At 31.5% G+C, this 24,757-nt stretch overlaps 4 protein-coding genes across 4 annotated transcripts; 2 read left to right on the top strand and 2 right to left on the bottom strand.

The window, feature by feature from the left end:
• Positions 1 to 2,616: 2,616 nt before the first annotated feature.
• On the top strand, positions 2,617 to 4,271 carry LOC141525456 (uncharacterized). The gene is made up of 3 exons (XM_074239970.1): positions 2,617 to 2,628; positions 2,717 to 2,843; positions 2,934 to 4,271. The coding sequence occupies exons 1-3, from the start codon at positions 2,617 to 2,619 to the stop codon at positions 4,184 to 4,186; spliced, it is 1,392 nt and encodes a 463-aa protein (XP_074096071.1). The 3' UTR covers positions 4,187 to 4,271.
• A 1,315-nt stretch (positions 4,272 to 5,586) lies between these two features.
• On the bottom strand, positions 5,587 to 6,450 carry LOC141525318 (uncharacterized). Its single transcript, XM_074239754.1, has 2 exons — positions 6,032 to 6,450; positions 5,587 to 5,904 (listed from the first exon to the last, which is right to left on the bottom strand). The coding sequence occupies exons 1-2, from the start codon at positions 6,340 to 6,342 to the stop codon at positions 5,616 to 5,618; spliced, it is 600 nt and encodes a 199-aa protein (XP_074095855.1). The 5' UTR covers positions 6,343 to 6,450; the 3' UTR covers positions 5,587 to 5,615.
• Positions 6,451 to 14,793: 8,343 nt separating this feature from the next.
• LOC141525455 (uncharacterized) lies at positions 14,794 to 17,705 on the bottom strand. Its single transcript, XM_074239969.1, has 8 exons — positions 17,576 to 17,705; positions 16,545 to 17,474; positions 16,303 to 16,406; positions 15,968 to 16,220; positions 15,721 to 15,864; positions 15,513 to 15,613; positions 15,182 to 15,434; positions 14,794 to 14,915 (listed from the first exon to the last, which is right to left on the bottom strand). Exons 2-8 carry the CDS (start codon positions 17,404 to 17,406, stop codon positions 14,794 to 14,796), a joined length of 1,839 nt encoding a protein of 612 aa, XP_074096070.1. The 5' UTR covers positions 17,407 to 17,474; positions 17,576 to 17,705.
• A 275-nt stretch (positions 17,706 to 17,980) lies between these two features.
• Positions 17,981 to 24,190, top strand: LOC141525454 (uncharacterized). Its single transcript, XM_074239968.1, has 2 exons — positions 17,981 to 18,400; positions 22,799 to 24,190. The coding sequence occupies exons 1-2, from the start codon at positions 18,092 to 18,094 to the stop codon at positions 24,188 to 24,190; spliced, it is 1,701 nt and encodes a 566-aa protein (XP_074096069.1). The 5' UTR covers positions 17,981 to 18,091.
• The last annotated feature ends 567 nt before the right edge of the window (positions 24,191 to 24,757 follow it).

Below are 24,757 nucleotides of genomic sequence, written 5' to 3'. Positions count from 1 at the left end.
AAATGCTTATCGCACAACGACTACCATAACTCAATGCTGAATGGATCTTGACACTGGTCATATATGCAACCTAATTTTAAATAATATCTGTGCATGATTATGATTATAATTCTATTAACTATTATTAATTATTAATTATTAATTAATTAATTAATTAAAGCATTGAGGAACTTTCTATTACAGACTCTTTTTCTTATTACCATTATCATGGGTCTTAAATAGATAGCTTATAGACGTAATAATTGTTTTTATCTTCGATGTAAAATATTCAAAATTTTCGGAATTTAAAATTTGCCGCAACCATGTTTCGCATTCAATTCGGCGTTAGTAACTAGAGCCGGGAAATCCAAAATTTACGGCAATGAGTATATTATTGAAATAGCAAGTATACTATTCCATTGATTTTATCTTACGGTTTTTAAGGTAGTTCCAGCATGAAATAGATTCGGTTGAAATTTTTTTCATGGGTTTAAAATAGTTTTATTTATGAATTCCTAAAATTTCATCATTTTTGACCGCGCACAAATTAAATTCTAGTTTTCATATAAATGGAGTTCGTAACAGTGTTGGGTATAAACGGGTAATCAGACTTTGAGGAAAGGGTAATCAAGATTTCACCCATCGGCAACAATGATTTCCAATAATACAAAAGCAATACGAAGAGGGATAAATTACCCTGATAGCCACCTTACCCATAACTTACTGTCAATCTACGTCCGCAATTTGAAGCAAACTTGACGGAAAGAGTTGGCAAAGCGAGCGATTACCTATTAGTTACCTATAACTTACTCTGCAAATAGACGTCAAAACTTGCTATACAAGTATTTCCTTCAAATTGTAATAAAGTTGAAAGGAAATTTAACTACAAGTTTGATTGTTAACTTGTATTCAAGTTGCGGCCGTAGATTTCCGTCAATTTGCTTACAAGTGTTGTTGAAAGAAGAATTACCGCCCACTTGATGTATAACTTAACCGTAACTGCTGGGAGTCAACACTTACTGAGAAAGCGCTGGCTATCAGGGTAATGTCACTCATACTATCTGCTTTTATGCAACTTACCGACTCTAATATTTATTATAATATTTTCAGAGAGATTTAGAGTCCCACAATAATGATTCAGACGACTTATACTGACAGAATTTTATTTCCACCAGGGCGATACGAAATCTTTTAGATGAATATAAGAAAACGATTAAAAATATCAATTTCTTCGCATTTTTAAACTATTAATTAATTTGTTGTCACATCTATAAAAGTTACACTGGCCTATGATAATAATTAATTCAATTGCAATTTTTAATAGGTTTTTTTTTTTTTTTCAAATTAAAAATTTTTCGTTTGTCTCCACAAAAGCGACCAATTTAGCCAAAAAAACTTTACGATTTTCTTCATTAGTTACTTGGAAGAAATCAAAATTTAATATTTAAAAATAAAACTGTAAAAAATTAAAAAATATTTATATTCTTTTGAAATTATTGAAACTTTAAACAAAGATTAAGACTACAGAAAATTAAACGCCATCTATTAAGCATTAAAATCCAGAAAATGTAATCTATGCCACTGGTTGCATAGTGCACAGAACAAATACAAAATGGCAGCATTTATATGAAACAATGATTAAAAATTATAAACCTACTGTACGTATTAATTCTTAGTTCTGAAGCAGAAAAAATAGATTATTTTCATCGAGGTCTTATCTAATTTAATTTAACAGCATGAATTAAAAATGAAATTCAGTTTGTTGAAGAAGAAAACAAAGAATGTAATTATGTCTCTTAAATATTATTTGTTTATTTATACTTATAATTACAATGTTGTCATTACCATAATTATTTACAAATAACAACGAATTGTATGTAGAGCAAAAATTTTAGAATATAGTTATTAACGTTAAAATAAATGTAAAATGCTTGATCAATTAAAAAAATATATTGGGAAGTCTTCCCCTTCGATACTCCACCTGCTGGATAAAATATAAACTAGTCTAAGCAGGTCGCTATTAAAACAGCTGGTGTTTATTACACGTGAAAGATTATTGTACGTTTTAAAATTAATAGAATAATTTTATATAATTACATCAGTTATATAATTATTCAGATTTTAAATTTCATTTTGATTTTTTTATTATGGAGTTTCCTTCTCGACATAATAAAAACAAAACTTCGTGTTGTGTGTTCGGATGCAGTAGCAAGTCTTGTCGGGATGACACAGTTCGATTTTATAGTTTTCCTACAGCTAATAGCAATTTTGTTACTATAAAAAATAACCCTGATAGCCAGCGCTTTCTCAGTAAGTAGTTGGCTTCTAGCAGTTACGGTTAACTTGACATCGAGTTAGCGGTAATTTTTTACATGACAACAGTTGTAAGCAAATTGACGGAAATCTACGGCCGCAACTTGAATACAAGTTAACAATCAAACTTGTAGTTAAATTTCCGTTCAACTTTATTACAATTTGACAGAAATACTTGTACAGCAAGTCTTGACGTCTGTTTGCAGAGTAAGTTATAGGTAACTAATAGTTAATCGCTTGCTTTACCAACTCTTTCCGTCAAGTTAGCTTCAAATTGCGGACGTAGTTTGACAGTAAGTTACAGGTAAGGTGGCTATCAGGGTAATGAGCACACGCGTTTAGATTGAGTGATTTCATTTCCTATTTTTAACTGTTTTATCCAGGCTAATCGGCGGTCTATCACTTCGTCTTCGCCAAACTTAAGTTTGGCGAAGACGAAGTGATAGACCGCCGATTAGCCTGGATAAAACAGTTAAAAATAGGAAATGAAATCACTCAATCTAAACGCGTGTGCTCATTACATTTCACCAAAGATGATTTTTTACCATCAGGTAAGTTGCCAATACGTCTTTATTGTGATTAAATACATTTTAAAACAATGAAATAATTATAAAAAACAATAATTTAATTTTTTATTGCAGCTAATCCTAATCGACAACGTATTCATTTGAAGAAAGTTAGTGTTCCTTCATGCAATGTGCCTGAAACGTCATTGTCATCATTTAACCAGCCAAACTTGAGTCAAATTCACAGCAGAGAAGAGAGACGACGGAGAAGATCTTTCCAAAAACAATCTTCTGCCTTTATGAGTAGGTCTGAGACAGCTGTTATATCTAATGATGATGACAAGGTAGAAAATGAATTTAATGAAGATAAATCTCGTGCTGAATTTGCTGCTGAGGACTTATCATCTGTGGAAGTTTCTGGTGAAAATGAAATGAAATTGAGCAACAAAAATATCACGTATGGAGTCAAAGATTTTCAAGATGTTGCTATCCAAGTAGAAAGTGATTTTTTAACTCCGAAATTTTCAAGTTTCATCAAAAATGATCAACAGCTCAGTACATTGACCGGCTTATCAAATTTCAATTTACTGAACACAATCGAAAAATTGGTGATCCAAGTTCAATCGACTTATAATATGTCTCATACCTCAATTAAATTTGATTTACGAGAATTAATAGTAATGACATTTATGAAATTGAAACAGAACATGTCTTATGCTATTTTAGCAATTTTTTTCAATTTTTCCAAACAATCTTGTAAGGAACAAATTTGGAAAATGATAGATGTCTTGTGTATGGCTTTAAAACCAAGTATTTATTGGCCCACAAAGGAGAATATTTTAAAAAATATTCCTTTATGTTTTAAAAATTTCGAAGGAGTTCGAGTCGTGGTTGATTGCACCGAAATTAAAATTCAAAAACCTTCGAAGCTCTGCTGCCAATTACAAACATACTCATATTATAAAAGCACTTATACTGTGAAATTTATGACAGGTGTAACACCAGCTGGCTTGATTTCATTTATTAGTCCTGCTTACGGTGGACGTGTATCAGACAACATAATATTTGAACAAAGTAAAATAATTACTATGATGGATAAAAAAGACATTGTATTAGCTGACAAAGGATTCACCATGCATGACTATTGTAAAAAATATGATGTCACGCTTTGCACACCATTTTTTCTTAGAGATAAACGACAGTTTTCTCAGTCAGAAGCTAATATGAACCGGTACGTCGCTAAAGCTCGTGTTCATGTAGAACGAAGTAATCAACGTTTAAAATCTTTTGAGGTTCTTGGTTCAACTATGCCTGGGTGTTTAATAAATAAAGCTGAAGAAATATTTACAATTATTTGTGCTGTAGTAAATTTGAGTGCTCAATTTTGAAGAAAGACAAGTTTTTCAGTTGAAAAAATTTGATAGTTTAGAAATCATAACGAAGAATCATCATGAAGAACTACTCAAACTTTAAAATATTTTTTATAAAGACATGTATTTGTATTTTTTTAACAAATATAAATATTTTTATAATCACAGCAAAGAATTATTTTAATTTGTTAATATTACACTTACAGTCTCAAGTTTTACATATATTATCTGAGTTCTTAAATTAAAAGTCTTTTAGTAATCACAAAAATCTAAGTTACAATTATTTAAACATTTTTTAAATAAATAAAATAGTGATATTAAGCTTTAAATTTTTCAATCATAAAAAAACAATAGTTAAAACTTCTTATATTTATAAGAATATTTATTTAAATATTTTGATTAAAAGAAAATGTTTTTAATTATTATTATTAACATCATCTGAAGCTTGAACTTCACATATGTTATGAATCATATGCTTAAAATAAATAGCTTTCAAAGAATGTGTAGTAGTTCTTTAGCGTAAGTCTCATCAAATTTAATGTTTAATACAACTAAACTGTTATCAGATGAAGTGTAAATAATGAAATCAGTTTCAGGTAAATTTAAAACAGCCATTCCTATTTGGATTTGCGCATAGTACAAATGTTTTTTTTTTAGAGTAATTTGACCATTTTCAATAACTAACCATTTGACTTTTTGCAAGGTTTCTTGAAAATTATTTTTCTTTCCTTCATAAGGACATTTAATTTCTATTAATTTGACAGGAATATTATTACTATCAAATACTACACCATCAGGTGAAAAACCAAGCCACGAATTATTGTGAGACAACAAGACCACATTCTATTACGGTGTAAGATGGCTCTGACTCGTCATAGAGATTACGCGCTAATGGTTCATTTTTTAAACCATGCTGAGTGTAGCAATTAACAACCGACTCTGAATAAAAATATTTGATTGATTTTTTACGCCAATCAGGGTTTTTATTATTATTGTATGTAAAGAGTTGATAAGAATCACTGCCAGTTATTCTTAATTGTCTTTCTTTAAGCCACGTAGAGTGGAACTCCATAGTTTTTAAGCAGACATCAACTACGTCACCACTTAAATTTGAAATTATTTTTTGGCAGCATTCTTTGAGAGGATTAACTTTTACTTGCTCGAGCTCGTTTAGAAATTTAGAAGAACGTTGGTTTTGAAAAATAGCATTTATCTTAATAGGATCACTTGTAGAATTATTATTAATTTCTTCAATAACGTCATGCCTTCCAGCTCTAAACAGAATAAATAATCACAAGTTAGTCTACTTTATTACATTGTACATATAAGGCAAACAGTAAATTGAAAAAAAAAAAAATAAAAAAAATTTTTTAAAGGCAATTTTATTATTATGTAGTGAATTACATGTGTTCTGCCAATGCACTATGGAGGGTAGAGATATATATCTCTACCCTCCATACAATGCACTAAAATGCATGTTTGACACCATGATACTTAATAATTTATCATTATTTTCTTGAGTAAGTATTATCGGTTGATAATCCTTTTCTACCTGAGATTCAGTTTTCTTATGCTTTTTAGTGGAAGCTTCTAAATTTTTTTGTTTCTTCAACTCATAGCAGCTGTGCTGTCCTAAAGGATTAGGCTCATACTTTTCAAGTGCTGCTTTGTGAGGAGCACTCCAAATGCACTTTTTATCAGTGCACGTAATAATTGACAACTTATCAACATCATTTCTGAAAGCAAAAAAACAAGCTTAAGAACATCAGTTGTGTTATTATTATTATTATTATTATTATTATTATTATTATTATTATTTTTCAGTAATATTTGACATAAATATGTTTGTAAATAGAAACTCACCTATTACAAAATAAAAGCGTAGCAACTACATGCTTGCATGCTCCACTCAAACCAGCCTTACATGAGCATGACATTCCTAGAATTTGTCCATCCTTGGAAATTGCTCCCACGATGTCATGTGGATCATCTTTTAAGTGAGATGTTTGTAAACAAAATGCAATTATATTGTACACATCATCACTGCTGGCTGATGATTGTAACCCACATTTAATGAGATGTCCTGCTTCAAGTATACTCTCTCCACCTACAAAACTTTTATGGCTAGGCTCAGCACATGCGAAATTACAAACTTCTTGGATAGAAATCCTCATTTTATTATAAATACAATTAAAAATTTTAATTTAATCAAACTCTTACTTAAACACAAACGTAAACACCCGACACTTGATTTAAAAATGCGTCTTACAGTAGTAACTGCTTCTGCCACAAGGAGAAGCCACGCCCCCGGCTGATTTCCCAATACAATTCAATAAGCTTTTTATGAAAAAGTCGTGTCTTATAGAAAATTATATGAAATTGATTGAGAGCTAAGTTCTTAAAACTGTCACCTCTGGCACTAGTCTTCACCCGAAAACAATTCCATTGTAAATTTCTAATTTGTCATTCATTTGAAATGAAAATAAAAATTTAAATATTGATTTATTATTTATTTGAATGAACATTTCTTTATTCAATGATGTTCAATTTGATGTGAAATAAAATTTTAATAATAAATAATATAAAAACTAAATTTCGAGTATGAAGCTAAATTAAAACAAGCAATTGCCGGATAACTAATCGAATGATGGCAGTGATTTCAATTAAAGTAAAACTTAAAAATACATTTTAAATAATAATTTAGACTTTGTAACAGGGTAAAATTACCCTTAATCGATAAGTCACCGGATATCGATAATTATTCGACATAGCACTGGCGCGTCTCGATCTTCGGGCCTAAAGGGAGAATAGGAGGGGGTGAGTTTGGGTTAAAATAGGTGAGCCGTGCAGTGGAAAAGGGAGAAGTAGTGTGACCGCCAGACTGAGTACCACGGAAATCAAGAAGGAACGATCCCCGGAGTAGTTACGAGACGAAGGAAGCCAATTACAACTAGGACTTCATCCTCAACGAGTGAGTTAGATCATCGTTTTGTTCGTCAAGGTATCAATTATTACTCTGTGGGAAAGAAGTGGACCGCGGTTTACCGAATACCCAGTTACTTCTCCTATTTAATTATTATAGATCGTTTAATCGACGATTATTAATAAATTAATAGTGGAACATTTGCTAGTTTTGGATTTAGTGATTTTCATGGGGGCTTATACCCGAAAATCTCTCAATCGACCTTGCGGGAAAATTTAATAACTAAAAATTATCAATCAATTAATTAACATCCGAAAATTTCGTTAATTTTATTGTTGTAATTTTTATAACAATTAACTTAGTAAAATTGATTGATTTTTGTCATTGAAAAAAATCGGCAAACTTTTGTTCGTGGAATTTTGGTCAAGCGTCAATTTTTGTGTCGCAGTAAATTCCAATACCCAAGGTCAAGCAAAACAGCTAGCGAATATTCTAGCAATTAAAATTTGAATATTTCGACTTGTGCCGAATTTTTTATAAGTGATAAAACGAATAGAAAATTATTGATAATATTTTATTAAGAATTAATTATTGAAAATAATATATAGTGGAAGATTATCGAAATTAATTTATGTCGTCACGTGGAAATTAAGTAATTTTGGGAATTAAGTCCGTGAAGTAGTTAAATTAAAATTACTGAATTTGATAATTATCGGCGTAGACATTAAGTCCAAGGAATCAGTTATTGAGTCAAAAATTGTCACAGTAAAAACTTAGTCAGAATTAGTTAATTAAATTTGTGTTAATAATTTTGAACTTGATTGTAAAGATTTATATTGTGATTAATTTATTCAACAAAAGTTAATTCAAGATGTTAAGCCTCTCGTTCGAAATAATGACTTAGGAATTTTAAGCTGTTTTAATATTTTAATTCAAAGAAAATTAACAATCGGAAATTGAAAGTTGGATATTAGTTCAAAGTTAATTGAAATTGGTTGTTAATTGAAAGTTATCCTACTATTAAATACTAATGATTGAATAATTTAAATTAATAATATTGTAATTAAATTAAAATCATTTGCTTCAATTTAAAATTGTAAAATTCAATTAAGCGAAGTGTGGGTTATGTGTGTGAAGAATTGTACGGGTTATGCGTGATAGAGAGTGTTAATAGTGTTAAGTTTGGTAGTCCGGTGGACTTAATTTTAAGTTACAAAGTGTGTAGAGTTAGTTCGTTTTGGTAGTCCGGTGGACTTGTAATTTTAAGCTTAGTTTTACGCCAGGTGTGGGAGACCGTTTGTTCGAAAAAGCCCGTCTAGTCATCGTATCGTCGTTTGGAAGGTTCGTTTGTAAATATCGGTTATTTCGCAGTTATTCTCCGCTTCGTTAGATACTAAGTTAATCATAGTGTGTGAGTGAGCGCTTAAATTGTTAAAATTGTTAATTTTTATTGTTAATAAACTGATCAGATTGTTAATTAAATTATTTATTATTCAACATATCTATCATAAAAACTTGTTAAATTTCATTAAAAAAATTCTGAATAAAGTTTTAAGCTTCTTAACATAATTTTTTCTTAAAAAATATAAAATAATTTGATCAATAAAAAAATTACAAAATTTAAATTTTAAAGTAATGGATAGATGTATAAAATTTTTTATAACTTGCGTGCGTATTTTTCCTCACAATTGAAACTAAACTTTCTGAGAATGCTTATTTTAGTACTATCATTTTTACCTTGACAATACTCTTCATGACAGTTAAATATATATAATTACGATCAATACTATTCTACTTCCCTGTGAAACTTCTATTAATAGGTATATATAACGGAAGTATATTTTAATAATTTTTTTATGAACAGACTTACTTCCATATAATAAAAAAAATGGAACAAACAAGTTAAGCAAAAGTACCCATTACTTGAACACATAAAATTGGGACCAGTACTCGAACAGACTTTTCGAATTGTTGTAACAAGAAATCCGAATATTTATTATGAGTAATATGTGCATGTTATAATTATTCAAAGATACAGTAATTGATTTCTGTAAGTTTTTTCAATTATAAATAACTTGCAAGGTTGACATGTCAAAAATAGCCGATAGATGATATTTTTTCATGACAAAATTAACTAAATCGTAAACCGAACTTTCAGTAAAAAAAACAGTATATCATCATTGTAAGTAAAAAGAATTAGGAAAACGGTTGACCCTGAAGGCCATCCCTGTAACTTCCTGCTAATTCTATACCTAATCGCTAAAAACTTCACTAATGATGTTTTTGATCTCTCCGAGTAAAAAATTACTCACAAAGGAACACTGTTTTTTTAATACTAGGTTATTAAATTTCAACAAAAATCCCCGAACAATAACATTATTTTCGGGAATTAAGTCAGATTATTTGTCATTAGAAGTCTTCTAAAATAAAAATCTAATGCTATAAGCTATCGCATACATTTTCCCTAAAAACAAATGAAAAATTAAAAAAAAAAATAAACAAATACATTTTAAATAATGAATACAAATCAATTAATATTAATTAGCAGAATATAAATTTATTTGAAACAATCAAGACAAAAACTCATACAGTTCAATTTTAATTAATTATTAATAAGTTTAATTTTCATCAATAACAGTTTCATTTGTGACAAAAACCCACGCGTAATTTTAAATTGGGCAGCTTTTTTTTTAATCGCAGAAGCGAGCGCTAAAATATTATTTATTCAAGATATTACTTATTACAAATTACAAAACAGATTTAATCTTAAAAATTGTTGAGCGATTCGATTTTCTAATGATAAAAAACGCAACCAAAAATCATCAATTACTGGGAAATATTTAATTATTTAAAGAAAAGCTTTAATTTCAGTAACTAAGATTGTCTATAAAAAAAAATTTCTTTTCATTTTTTTGCCGTAAATTATTTTTATTACATTTATTTATTATTAAATCCACTCTTATAATTTAGATGAAAAATATGAAATAATATCGTGTAAGCAAACTATTCGTAACGTGATTGGTCAAATATAGCACAAGCATGAACATATATGCAAACCCTAAACTTAGGCATGCGCGCAAATTTGAATTTAATCTCTATGAAGTTTTCAATGTCATTCAATCAATCTAATTTCATTAGCCGGTTAAGCCGTTAGCTCAAAAGTTAAAGCCTCAATAATTACATTGAGAAAAAAAAACAGAATTAGTTGATAAAGAAAAAAGTTAATAATTAAAAATGACAAAAGGATTCCTCATGGAGTCTTAGGACTAGGAACGAGATGGTAATTACTCATGTGCCGACGGCAGTTCAAAGCACACCCCTTAACGGTATGGAAGCTGCATTACTTCTTCCCCGATAAGGGCCCATCCCCCCGAGGCTGTTGAGTTTCAATCCGTTAGAGTACCCCATTTACTCGTAATTGAAATCTCAATCGCATCGTCGAGCCTTTACAGGTTTCCAACCATGACTTGTTGGACCGCCTTGAGGGTCCCTGGTGTCAATTCTTATATATTGAAACTACCCTATGCATAAGCACATGCGAGAAACTTCTACTGTGGCGCCATCCGTCTTCGTCAATGGTCACTACAATAACTATTAAATTGTGCAGTATTTAAAGTAGAACTTTTTAAATTTTTACATATTTTTACCTTTATTTAATACACTTATACTTTTTAAAAAGCTTTATTGGTTAAAAAATTTTCCCCCTCAATTACTTTCATTTATTTTTAATCTAGTCATTTTAGCGAGGTAAAATTATCCTAACAATTTTCAATTTTTCAAGTCATAATATTTAAGCACTTAACTTTTTAGTTCTTTTAAGTTAATTCTATAGTCCAGACGATGTGGAAATAAAATGGGGTTTGTTAGAAACTTTTCGACGAAATGATCCGATTTTGGATTTTTTTTTTTTTTTCAAATACTCAGAAAAATATTCTGAACATTTGTGTGTATGTGGGAAGTGTTGTTTTTTTTTTTTGTTTAAAAAACAGCGTTTTAGCGTTAAGCTTTAAATTAAAATAGAGAAGTAGTCGAGACATGTGGCGTATGAAATTTAGAGAATTGAATAGGGAATAAAATGAACTGAACCCGATGTCTCTACGACCAATAGTTTACGGGATATTAATTTTTTTATGAAAACAAACGCGTTTCCGCTCGAGCGCTTATAAACAAATAGCTGTAACTCCGCAGAAAATCCATCGATTTTTTTTTTTTTTTTTTTTTAATTAGAGCTTTTATTGTCTTGTATAAGCAAAAAAATTGGCTAAGCTTATAAAATTTTATTTGAATTTAAATGAATAATTTTCAGTAAGGCACGCAGTAGCCTATCGGATCCGGCCCTTGCGTTCCAAAATGCATTGGACCGGGTTCGAGTCTGGCGTACACCAATGAATATTTTCAATATTTAAGTGTATTATTCTGCTGAGCCCAAAAAAGTTCAAAACGAGTTCCAATCTCAAAAGTTCCCCCTCATTGAAGTTTTGACCTGGAACTTAATGTTTTAACATCTTCTATCTATATAAATAAAAATAAAATGCCGCATGTATGTCCACGCATCACTTGAGAACGGCTGGACCGATTGGGCTAAATTTTTTTTTTGTTTTCAGAACTTTTAGGAGAAGGTTTGTATATAATAAAATTTTTGAAAAATCCTCCCTCAAAGGGGATTGCGGGGGCGTTAACAATGAATAATTCCCGTTTGTAAACTATAGCTCCTATAACTGCCAAATTTGTTAGAAATTTTCCGTAAGAGATATATAAATAATCTATGAACGAAATTTTACGATAGCTTGCTCCACAGGGGGGTTGCGGGGGTGGATATTAACAATGAAAATTTTTAACTTTCAAATTGTAGATCCTACAGACGGAAAATTCAGGTGGAGTCTTCTATAAAATACGACAACAGTTGCGCGGAATCCTGTTTTCAATATTAAATAAAAATTATTGTTTTTCAAGCTGGAATTCCGGGAGTTGAAATTTTTTTTCAGAAATTTCCTCCTCTTTAAGGATCTTTTTTCCGATTTTTGATATCACCAATAATTATTGAGTTATTTACAAAAAACTGAGATTTTTTATTTTGTTTATGTTTTTTGTTAATAGCAATTTGAAATTTTTATCAAAAAACAACATTATTTTCAGAATTTAATTCCACATCGAATGAGGCATTGTTCATATTTTTATCACAATTTCTAAGATTTTTATTAGGAAATTCATACAGGATTCTCGCAAAAATTTCCGTTACTATGTAACTTGGTAATGGTTACCATTCTACATAGGAATAAGTTCTATTCTTTTTTCTCCGTGTAGTTCACATATCACGGCAGTCACATAATGACTGCAACCCGAGTCGAAAATTCAGACCCGTTTAAAATGTATTTTTTTCCAGCAATTCTCAGAAAATTGAGTGGTCAGGGAAGACTCTGCTCGATCAAACGCTATATAAACCGGAGACCTGGTTTGACTGTAAATAGTGGAGTTTTGTCCCGTTCTGACAGAATTACAGTCAAATCAGGTGTTGAATAATAATAATAATTCAAATAATAATTATTATTTTTGTTATACCGTGCCTAGGGACGCAGGTTCGAACCCTACTAGGAACAGAATTTTTTTTTAATAATAATAATAATAATAATAATAATAATAATAATAATAATTATTATTATTATTATTATTATTATTATTTGTTATTAATTGCTCAGGGGGGTTTTCCCCGGAGTCCGATTCTCCGAGGGCCCAGCCTGAGCGCCATCCATTACTGCTGCACCACTCCACACAACAAGGCGGTTAGTGAGTGCAGCAGGCCAAATTCATTTGCCTAAGTAGACGCAGGGATCCCAAAATGACAGCCTTTTGCATCCGCACTGCTAGAGACACGGCTGCTGAACTGCAAGCCGGTATCTTCGCAAGTGAAGACACAAAAGACTGTTTCATCCCTCCAAGGACGCCGACAACCAAAACGACGAGCTTGACACGGTAACCTGGGTAAAGTTTGCCAATTTCAAACAGGAGATCCTGATATATTTGTCTTTTGTGCTCTTCTTTGGCTGAGATGTTGTATTCAGCCGGGGCCGAGAACTCAATGACATAGATGTCACGAGTGGCCTTGTCGAAGAGCACAATATCAGGTTTGTTGTGATCTATCCGCCGGGTTGTTGCAAATGGCATGTTCCAATAAATTTTGCAACTGTCATTCTCAACAACCTGGGGAATATCTCCTGGCAAATAAGGCAGCACTGGTGTCACGTCAATACCGTAGCAATGACGAAGATAGTAGTACAGTACTCTCAGGGCAGCATTGTGACGCTGGATATATGCACCTCTCGCCAGCACTGGACATGCCGACAAAAGGTGCATAAGCGTCTCCGGATGTTGTCTACACCTCCTACAGGACGTGTCCGGAAGCTGCACCTGGAGCACCTTGCTACGGTACTCAAGAGTGTTAATGACACCATCTTGGCAGGCAAATATGAACCCTTCAGTCTCGGACATCAGGCCCGCTGACTTTAAGAAGGAAAACGTCAGCTGGATGGACAAGCCATGATCACGCACGTGTTTAAAGAACACGCTGTGCATGGACTTGTCCATCAGTTCGCCAAGGAGTAGTTTTTCCTCGGCGTTCCTGATGACGCTCTTAAATTCCTCCTTTCGGAGTTCCATAAGAGCGTTTATTTCTCCAAGACCAAGGGTTCTTGCCGCATATATTGCTGCCTTATACAAGAATGACCCCTTATGCGCATTTTCATGTTTATGTACAATTTGCATAAGAAAGTCATCCTCGTCTGCAGTGAAATTGACAACTTCGTGAGTTAAACCCAGGACCAAACGGTCGTGAAGCCGCTCCAAACTCTGCAAACCTCTCCCACCGATGGACCGGGAGAGGTATAATCTGGCGACTGATGAATTGGGGTGCATGCTCCGATTCATATTAATGATCTTACGGGTTTTGATGTCGAGATCTCGTAAATCCTTTCGGGTCCATTTCAGGACACCGAAAGAGTATAGTAAGACTGGGACAGCGAGCATGTTAGTAGCTGAGACTTTGTTTTTGCCGGAAAGTTCGGAGGACCAAATTTTCCGGAGTCTCCTAACATACTCGCTCTGGAGAGTTGTTCGGACTTCAGAGACCGCATGCATGCGGTGCTCTTCCATTCCTAGATATCTATACAACTCCCCGGTGTCTAATTGGCTTAAGACGCTCCCATCCACTAATTCGACATCATCACCAGTATCAGAGCACTTACCCCTCGCCAGATGTACGACCGCACACTTGTCCAACCCAAAAGACATTCCGACATCTCGTGTGTACTCTGCTACGATGTTGAGGGCTGCTTGTAGATGATCTTCATCAGCACTATATAGCTTCAGATCATCCATTATTATTATTATTATTATTATTATTATTATTATTATTATTATTATTATTATTATTATTATTATTATTATTATTATTATTATTATTATTATTGTTATTATTATTATTATTATTGACACTTTCTGAAAACTAAGTTGACAATTAAAAATTGTTATATTTATGTTCATTTTTTATTCAGCGAGTTAAATCTTAATTTTTTATAATTATTATATTTGAAATGTTTCATTTATTCATATTTTTTAATTTTAAATTATCTTGAAGATTATATTAAGAATTACATTAATTATATTAAGAATAATTATAATAATCATAATAGTAAATAAAAAAATAATATTAAGAAGTTTTTGTGCTGGGTATTTTTTTTCCTTTTCTTTTATTTGCTGTAAGTATATTGATATGTTCTGCAAAATCGTTATCCGGGATTACTATAGAATTATTTATTGAACATGCCCAATCTGAAATAATTTGAGTTCATTACATATTCATTTATTGACTTAGCATTTTATTTTTTTTATATTCTCAATATCAAAATTTAAGCATTCAGTTTATTTAGCTAATCGCATTATACATGTCAATTACAACTAATATTATACTTATGATCAGCGTTAAAATAGCAATTTTTTCATTATAAAATTTATAAATGTATCATCTTCTGGCTTGAATATTTTTTAATTCTTGACCGTGTAAAAAAAAATTAAAATAGAAACAATTTTTGACTTACCATATAGGGCCCGATATAATTCAATGTTGATACCAGGAAAATCGCCACGAGTCCCTTTTGCAGAATAATTTCTCAATTCATCACCGTATACCTCAAGTAATGTTTCTTTTACCAACGTTTTCCAATCGTAATTTCCTTTTATGATTTCACTTTTTCTTTCTATATAAGCATAAGTACCTTTTGAAAGATAAATTTCATAATTTGGACTTATTTTCATTTTTGATTTCGCGGGCTCAGTATATTTACTTAATATCTGAAAGTTATTGAATAAATTATTTTACAACATAAAAGAATTAATGAAAATGGACAAATAAAAATTGATAAATAATACCTCATGCGTTTGTCTTTGAGGTAATAATTCTCGCTTCTTAATCTCATAAGATACCTCGACTTTTACCATTTTTTTGAAAAATAGTAAATCTTCTTCACTAACTGAATAATTTGAAATTAAATAGTTTAATTTTATTAGTTGTTTTAATCTTAACGTACACACAATGACAGAGATGAAAATAATTTTCTTTTGAAATTAGACAACTTACTCCTATCTGGTGGGTGAGAATCGCTGAAATTCTTTGGTATTATGGTTACATTAGCCCTTTTATTATAAGACAATTTGTTAATCGTAGTATTATACATTTTACTCGTGATAATAATATTGGGCCCAACTTTTTCTTTTATCCAATCTATAAAAAAATCAGAGTAATTTTAATTCATGAATAAAAATTAATTAATAATAAATATAAATAATAAATATTTTTATATAACAATCAAATAAAACAATTATACCAAAAATAGAATTATACAGCCTATCATCAATTTTTGGACGCCTATGACCATTAACAAGAGTTCCCCTTGCTGAATAATTAGAAATATTATCACCATAAATTTCTAAAAGAGCTGATTTGACGATGGTCTCCCAATCGTCATTTCCTTGACATGCCATTTCAATTCTTTTTTTTACATGTAATGGAAAGAAAATTGTTGAGTTTTTGGCTATTTCAACCATACCATCTCCAGGCTGAGTATAAAATTCAGGAATCTGTATCAAGTAAAGAAATATAATTATGAAAATATAGAAAATAAAAAAGTAATTTTTAAATATAAAAATTAATTTCTTTTACTTCGAAAACTTTAGAAGACTGTCTATTGTAACGTTCATTCGACTCATAAATCCGGGTTAGGGCTTCTGCAACCATTTGCATAAAAGTTACATCCGTTTCCCGTACTGAAAGTGTAAATTATCACAATAATAAATATACCAATATTTTTAATATTTATTACAAACATCTATTAAATTATTAATATTTATTGATAGATTACGACTATTTTATTTTAATTTTTAAAAATAATAATACCCAATCACTATAAATAAAATTAAAAGTAACCTTCGTTTTTAGAAAAGCAACCATCGATCCAATATTCGAATTCTTCTCTGTGCTCTCAAAAACATTTGATTTATCTCCACTCGTGTCAATCTTAGCAAGTACTGATGGCTCCAAGTATAATTCTTTGGTTGATTTATTCTCCGTAATTGGGTGAAAGGTAGTGCTAATATTGGATAACAAACTCCATGGTCGGAAAATGCCAGCATTTTCTTTTCGATTGATTTGTGTTTGATCAGAATATGACAGCAATGGACTATTACAATCTTCATTTGAACTCTTCAACTCCAATAGATCTGATGACATAACTGGTGGTATATTAGATTCCTCAACTAAAGGATGAGAATCCTTGATAACTGGAGTATTTGGAACTGCCCAGTTACTGAAATAATCGTTAGTCCAAATAGAAGATAAACCTAACCCATTTTCTGTTGGAACTTGCAAATCAGTCTCATCAATTATTGATCTTTTAACACTTGAAAGATTTGAATATTGATTTTCACAAGCAGTTGTAGAAAATTGAGCGTCATATTGGGTATTAACATCATCACTTTTATCAATATCAACATTTACAGGACTATTGTCTTTCTTAATAGATCCTATGTAAGGTTGGATCTTGGAGTCATTATATTCAATAGCTCGTGTCTTGTTTTTTTGCGTAGTTTTAACCTTAATTTTTTTGTCATGGTTGGTGAAAAATGGCGGATCATCAATCGAGAAAATAGGAGCTTGTTTGTCAATTTCTTTTTCTGTTTCATTTTTGTTTTTCTTTTCAAATTCTTTTTCAATTTTTTTTGAAACATCTATTACTTTTTTTTGTTGTACAATAGTTTCACTGAACATTTTCGTGTTCTCATCACAAATATTGCCTTTATTATCTAACTTGATTTGGTCTAGCTGTTCAATCGTAGCTATTAAAATAGAAAAGTTTGTTTTTATAATTTTCAAATATTAATCATTTTTACCTAGAGTTATTTTTTATCAAATCGAATGTATACTTTCCATAACTTACCACCAAATTCAATTATTTTTGCAAAATAAAATTTTCGTTTTCCGTCACTTCCTTCCCACCTAATTCTGATGTTGACATTTTTTTCCCGCTTCGTTTTAGGTATTTTTGACAATTTCTGTAATTGTTTTTGTACCTTCGACAATTCATCATATCAAGACATATTTATTATTATTAACTTTTTTCGGTCGTTTTGGTGCCATAATAATATTTAATTTCAACTTTTTTTTCTTTAACAATTTCTTCGACGAAGTAAATACAACGAAAACTACATCTCAAAATGGGGACTGACGATCTACTTCCCCAATCCCCACTAAGTTTCCTTTAGGTAACGTAGAATCGTGAATTACTGTCGGTAACAGGATAGATTACCTTACCATACTTTTTTTTAATACTTGCGCACTCAACCTCTTTTGTTGATTACTATTTATTTTGTTGTGCAACAAACATATGATTTAGAGTATTTTTTAGTGGAAAACGATAATTAAAAATTATTAAAGTGAAAATACGACACTGAAAATGGTGAGAAGGAATTCTAGAAAGTGTTATAATGACTACTCAAAAAAAAGAAAACTTGATTGCTTGAGGAGTATTCTCAATGATGATGATGACACCAGTGATGACGAAAATAATGACAATGAATTCAATAATCAGTTAGATCGCCAAATTGTTAATGTAATTAATGAAGTCAATGACAATGATGATATTGAAAACAGGTTAAATGGACAATTGGACAACTTTATTGTTAATGAAGATCATGTAATCAATGACAACGATGTAAACAATGTTAGGTTAAATGAACAAGTCAACCAAGTCAATGCTTATGAGGTAAAATTAATATACACTACTGGAAAAAATTAAGGGATCAAAAAAAAATTCCAAATTTTTCGGTAGTTTTCAACAGGCCGTAACTTTGAGAGAAATGGTCGTACAGGAAATAAAAAAAAAGGAAATAGTAGCTCCAAGTGTCTACTTTTTGGATTAGAACTTCAAAATTTTGTAGCCTCCGCGGTTTCTGAGTAATCGTAGAGAAACCAGCAACAAAAAAATTCTCAAAATTTTTTTGGTTTTTTTTTTTGGTCTACGGGCGTGAAAAAAATTTTTTTAGCTTAACCACCATAAGGATCGAATACTTTGTTCATTTAGCTTTAATTTCTTTTTTTAAACACCGTGATACGTCCACTCCTCGCTGAGATATCGGTCTTCAAATGGAAAAGGATCTTTTTGTCTTTGATTATCGATATCTCAGCAACCAATGATCGCACAGAAAGTTAAAGGTGGGTTTCAAGAACTTGAATGAATTCCCCTTAACGACTGTCCATTGTTTTTTCGAAAAAAAATTTTTTCTTTCCGTCACATGAATTTGAAAATGCAACAAAAAAAGGGCTTTTAGTGGTTTTTTGGAAAATCAAGCGCTGGATCGAAAATATTGAGGAAACCACTAATGTTAAGTGTGCCTTTTACAGTTCAATATGTCCACAAAAACCCTACAAAGAATCAAATTAATCCAGCGAGCCGTTTTTTTGTTTCACTTGATCGAATTTTTGAAAAAATTAAAGGATCACGTTTTTTGCTCTGAAAAGCTCATAATTTTTAAAAATGAGAAAAAAATTGTTTTTTCGAGCTTTTTCCACATTTTTGTTCCAGAAAGTGCTTAAATTGAAAAAAAAAAAAATTTTTTAAAAATTTTTTTGAAATTTTTCTTCTGAAAAGTTTAAGAAAACAATTACCGCCGGCATTAGCGTTATCCAAAGCGTACCACGTGGAGGTCGCGCGGTCGGATTTACGCTTGTGTGTGTGTGTGTGTGTGTGTGTGTGTGTGTGTGTGTGTGTGTGTGTGTGTGTGTGTGTGTGTGTGTGTGTGTGTGTGTGTGTGTGTGTGTGTGTGTGTGTGTGTGTGTGTGTGTGTGTGTGTGTGTGGTATTTCAGGAGAATTGAGACCCGGTGGCTCGTCAGTTCCACCGTATTTAATGACTCCAAACTCATTCTCTGAAGGTTTTTGTTGGTTCAATACCGGGTATTACCACCCCTGTTTTCAATAACGGCTCTCAAACGTTCAGCCATGTTTATGCAGACGGTAATTTGAGGCTGCGGAATGGTATTCCAAATGTGCTGAAGCGCGCGCTCCAAAGCAGCTAAGTTCTGCAAATTTGGATACTCTCTGCGCAACCGACGGCCCATTATGTCCCAAACGTGCTCTATGGGGTTGAGATCTGGACTCATTGCTGGGTGTCGCAACAATGTGATGTCATGCCGCTCAAAGAAGCGCCGGGTAATGTTGGCTGTGTGTGGACGTGCATTATCGTGCATCAATATGAACGACCTCAGATGTTGTCGTCTGCGCAGAACAATGGGCCTTAAAATTTGGTCGATGTAACGTCTAGCTGTCAAATTTTCGCGTACAATTACCAAAGGTGTTCTCCAATTTCGTGAAACGCCGCCCCACACCATAACTGATCCACCGCCGTAGGCAACGACTGGACGGACAAAGTTCTGGCGAAAACGTTCTCCACGACGGCGCCAAACGAGAGGACGTCGATCGTTGCCATACAGATTAAAACGAGACTCATCAGTGAATAAAACATTTGTCCATTCCCTCAAGTTCCAATTTCGATGATCGTAAGCATGCGCTAAACGAGCTCGACGATGTCTTGCTGTCAACAGGGGTACACGATTAGGATGTCGTGCGTGTAACCCAGTTTCACGAAGACGGTTGATGATTGTTCGAGAGCAAATGTTTCGCACTTGATGCCGTCGTCGCTGTTGCTGTTGTAGTTGCTGTTGTCTACGATTGGGGAAGTTTCGAGCGACAATATTCGCATTGACGAAAGGTTGTCGTCGAACTTCTCTAACAATTGTCCGATCATCGCGGGCATTAGTGACTCGATGGGGACCTTGTCCGGGGCGACGATGATATTGATTCGTCTCTTGGTATCTGGTATAAGCTCGAGATACGACAGATTGACTTACACCCATCCGGATAGCAACTGCATGTTGAGTGTAACCTTCGTCGATAAGAGTCACTAACCGAGCGACTTCCACCTCCGATAAATGTCGTCTAACCATGATTAAGAATCAAAAGTCAGAAATTTTCAATTTTGACCAAAAAATTAAAAAAATTTTTTTAGCGCAGAGGGATTAGTTTTGAAAAAACTGTTGAATGAAGCGATTTTCTAAGGATTCACAAAAAGAAAAGAAAAAAAAACTCCGAAAAGCGTATGAAAAAATCGAAATTCGATTGGGGGTATTAACTTTTTTATTAATTTAATTAAAAGGAGATCAGTAGAATCAAGGAATGCAGCGGTGGAAAGGTGATAAAAATCATTGGGCGATGGTTTTTGAGTTTCCTTAACTTGTTAAAAAAAAATTTTTCCAAAAAATTTTTTTTTTTTAATTTTTTTCGAAAAATTTTTTTTTTTTTTTTTTTTTTGAAAATTTAAGCACTTTTTGGAACGAAAATGTGGAAAAAGCTCGAAAAAACAATTTTTTTCTCATTTTTAAAAATTATGAGCTTTTCAGAGCAAAAAACGTGATCCTTTAATTTTTTCAAAAATTCGATCAAGTGAAACAAAAAAACGGCTCGCTGGATTAATTTGATTCTTTGTAGGGTTTTTGTGGACATATTGAACTGTAAAAGGCACACTTAACATTAGTGGTTTCCTCAATATTTTCGATCCAGCGCTTGATTTTCCAAAAACCACTAAAAGCCCTTTTTTGTTGCATTTTCAAATTCATGTGACGGAAAGAAAAATTTTTTTCGAAAAAACAATGGACAGTCGTTAAGGGGAATTCATTCAAGTTCTTGAAACCCACCTTTAACTTTCTGTGCGATCATTGGTTGCTGAGATATCGATAATCAAAGACAAAAAGATCCTTTTCCATTTGAAGACCGATATCTCAGCGAGGAGTGGACGTATCACGGTGTTTAAAAAAAGCAATTAAAGCTAAATGAACAAAGTATCCGATCCTTATGGTGGTTAAGCTAAAAAAATTTTTTCCACGCCCGTAGACCAAAAAAAAAACTAAAAAAATTTTGAGAATTTTTTTGTTGCTGGTTTCTCTACGATTACTCAGAAACCGCGGAGGCTACAAAATTTTGAAGTTCTAATCCAAAAACTAGACACTTGGAGCTACTATTTCCTTTTGTTTTATTTCCTGTACGACTATTTCTCTCAAAGTTACGGCCTGTTGAAAACTACCGAAAAATTTGGAATTTTTTTTTGATCCCTTAATTTTTTCCAGTAGTGTATATTAATATTTATTGTTAATTACCAATAAAATAACGGAAAATTACATGCATGAAATAAGAAAATATACATGATACTAAAGTTTAGTGACATTCGAAATTTTTTTATAATTTTATACCAATTAAATTATTATGAAAACAATTTCATTAAAAATTTTACATGTGAAAATTATAATAATAATATAGTTAGCCAGCATTGTTAATCTTTTTATTTTGCTTAATTTATTAAATTATAACTAAAAAAAATTTTTTTTAAATTGCACTTATAGTTTTTGAAATTTTTAACAAATGATAAAATTTTTTTTTAATGTTTTTATCATAATTTTTTAATAAAAAAAATCATAAAAATTTATTGATGTCGGCTAACTTCATAAAATTATTAAAAATTATGAGTGAAAATTTTTTAAAACATTTTTTTATTGTAATTTATATTTTATAAAAATTAAAAAAATTGATAGCTGTCAGCTAAATTCAAAATCATAAATATACTGTCAATGCAAGTCTATGAACAATTGATTTGCTATGAACAATTATTGAGGTCATGTGATCTGACGTATACTCCAATAAGTTGTAACATCTTTAGATATTTATGTAATTGCTAATTGCACATAAAGCTGTAAATTTGATCGTTATAAATATTTAACTTTTTTTTAAATTAAATGAAATTTTAAAATGACACTGAAGTTGACAGATATTAAAAATTTTTTTATAATTTTATAATAATTAAATTATTAATAAAAAAAATTAATTAAAAAGTTCAACGTGTGAAAATTAATAAAAATTACAAATGAAAATTTTTAGAAGCATTTTTTTTTATTGTAATTGATTTGTTATAAAAATTTAAGTTGACAGCTGATGGCTAACTTCAATATCACAATTTTCAATATCATAGTTTTAAAACATAATTAAAATTTAACATAAAATATAATTTTATCAAGTACATTAACTAAAAGGTAATTAAAAGAATTTTTTCACTATAGGTTGAAGGTGCAGAGAATGTGGATGAAGTAGCTGATAATATACATGATGCACGTGACATTCCAGAGGAAAGTGATCAAGATGAAATTGATGAAGAAATTTTAAATAGAAATGACATTATAGAGGAAAGTGATCAAGATGAAATTGATGATGAAGTTTTAAATAGGAATGAAGAAAATGAGGACAGTGAAGATGAAGTGGAGAGTGATAGTGATGAGGAGGAAGATGATGAGTTCAGAAATTTAGACTATGAACAACTGTTATATCCTGGAGCACCGTTGACAGTAAGTCAAAGCATGACTTTGATATTATCTTTACTTACCCGACATAATGTTACCCAAACTTGTCTGGGTGATATTATTACTGTCATCAATTTACACTGTAATCACAACGATAATAATTGCTTCAAAAATAGTCTCCATAAATTCCGCAAATTTTTTTCATTATCAAAAAAAGGAAAAATTAAGAAAAAAAAACATTTTTACTGCTCCATTTGTCAAAAAAATTTAAAAACAGAGAATGAAGTATGTGACAACTGCGAATCAACTAAAACTACTTATTTCATCGAATTGCCTGTTAAAAGTCAGCTGAAAGAATTATATCGAAGACCAGGATTTTACGAATGTTTGCAACAACGTTTTCATCCTGATGTAGATAATGGTAATCCTCATATCGATGATGTGTACAAAGGAAGTTTGTATCAAAAATTTATTGAAATTGGATTTTTAGCGGACAGAAATAATATTTCTTTAACTTGGTACACCGACGGGATACCCGTTTACAAATCCTCTAAAGTTAGCATGTGGCCAGTATATTTATCTATAAATGAGTTACCTTTTGCTGAGCGGACAAAACGTGAAAATTTATTACTACTTGGATTGTGGTTTGGATCTGAGAAACCTAACGCTAATAACTATTTCAATAAATTCTATAAACAATTAAAAAATTTATCTGAAGGTATTCAAATTACTTTGGCTGATAATCAGATCATAGAAGTCAAAGCAGTATTACTTATAGGAACTTGTGACCTTCCAGCTAAGTGTCAATTTTTTAATTTCACTTATTTTATGGGCAATTATGGTTGTCCATCATGTTTATGGCCAGGCGAAACTTATCACTTGCCACCTGATGGCAGTTCTCATACTCATATTTATCGGTACACGCCGGATCCTCAAATGCGAACTTCAAGAGAATGTGTTACCTTTGCTCAACTCGCATTAAATAATGATTCTCCTCATATGGGTGTCAAAGGACCCTGTGCTCTATCTAAATTAATGCCTGATTTCATCATTGGAACTGCTATAGATCAAATGCACTGTGTTTTTGGTGGTGTGGTTAAAAACTACTATCATTATGGTTTGACCCGAGCAATAGAGGTGAACGTTACTCATTAATTGATATGTCAAATATCATTAACAACCGATTAATTAATATTAAACCACCCAGCTTTGTTCATCGTATGCCTCGCTCCACGGAAGATCTCGTACACTGGAAAGCATCTGAGCTTAAGAATTGGTTCTTTTATTATGCTTTACCAGTCATGAAAGAAGTCATGCAACAAGAGTATTTAGAACATTTTTCTTTATTAGTTGCTGGAATTGCGCTTTTAAATTTAGATTCTATTACAAATGCTGATATAAATATGGCGTCGAACTTTCTACACAAATTTGTACGTGAATTTGAAAATTTATATGGTTTAAAAAATTGTTCCATTAATGTTCATCTTCTAATACATCTACCTAAATGTGTACTTGCTCTTGGACCTTTGTGGGCTAACGATTGTTTTCGATACGAAGATTTGAACGGTCAATATTTAAATGTAATTCACGGAACACGTCACATTGATTCACAAGTGGTGAGATCTCATAACCAGCAGTTAAAGGTTCAAAAATTTTTTGAGCAGCTACCAGAAGGAAGAATGAAAGATTTTTGCACTAAGCAAAAACATAATAGTAAAATTT

This window comes from Cotesia typhae, unplaced genomic scaffold, assembly GCF_013202065.1.
Source record: "Cotesia typhae breed Kobodo isofemale line unplaced genomic scaffold, CoteBio_Ctyphae contig_26, whole genome shotgun sequence".
Classification (NCBI taxonomy): Eukaryota; Metazoa; Arthropoda; class Insecta; order Hymenoptera; family Braconidae; genus Cotesia; species Cotesia typhae.
This window is presented reverse-complemented; position numbering and strand designations above follow the sequence as displayed.

Excerpts from the sequence above, each read along its gene's own strand:
- LOC141525456 (XM_074239970.1), top strand. Across the intron at positions 2,844-2,933 it reads AGATGATTTTTTACCATCAG|CTAATCCTAATCGACAACGT; the intron begins GTAAGTTGCCAA and ends TTTTTATTGCAG.
- LOC141525318 (XM_074239754.1), bottom strand. The coding sequence starts at position 6,342 with ATGAGGATTTCTATCCAAGAAGTTTGTAATTTCGCATGTGCTGAGCCT. Across the intron at positions 5,905-6,031 it reads ACGCTTTTATTTTGTAATAG|AAATGATGTTGATAAGTTGT; the intron begins GTGAGTTTCTAT and ends TTTTGCTTTCAG.
- LOC141525455 (XM_074239969.1), bottom strand. The coding sequence starts at position 17,406 with ATGTTCAGTGAAACTATTGTACAACAAAAAAAAGTAATAGATGTTTCA. Across the intron at positions 16,221-16,302 it reads AGTCTTCTAAAGTTTTCGAA|ATTCCTGAATTTTATACTCA; the intron begins GTAAAAGAAATT and ends TACTTGATACAG. Across the intron at positions 15,435-15,512 it reads CTCAAAGACAAACGCATGAG|ATATTAAGTAAATATACTGA; the intron begins GTATTATTTATC and ends AATAACTTTCAG.
- LOC141525454 (XM_074239968.1), top strand. The coding sequence starts at position 18,092 with ATGGTGAGAAGGAATTCTAGAAAGTGTTATAATGACTACTCAAAAAAA. Across the intron at positions 18,401-22,798 it reads ACCAAGTCAATGCTTATGAG|GTTGAAGGTGCAGAGAATGT; the intron begins GTAAAATTAATA and ends TTTTCACTATAG.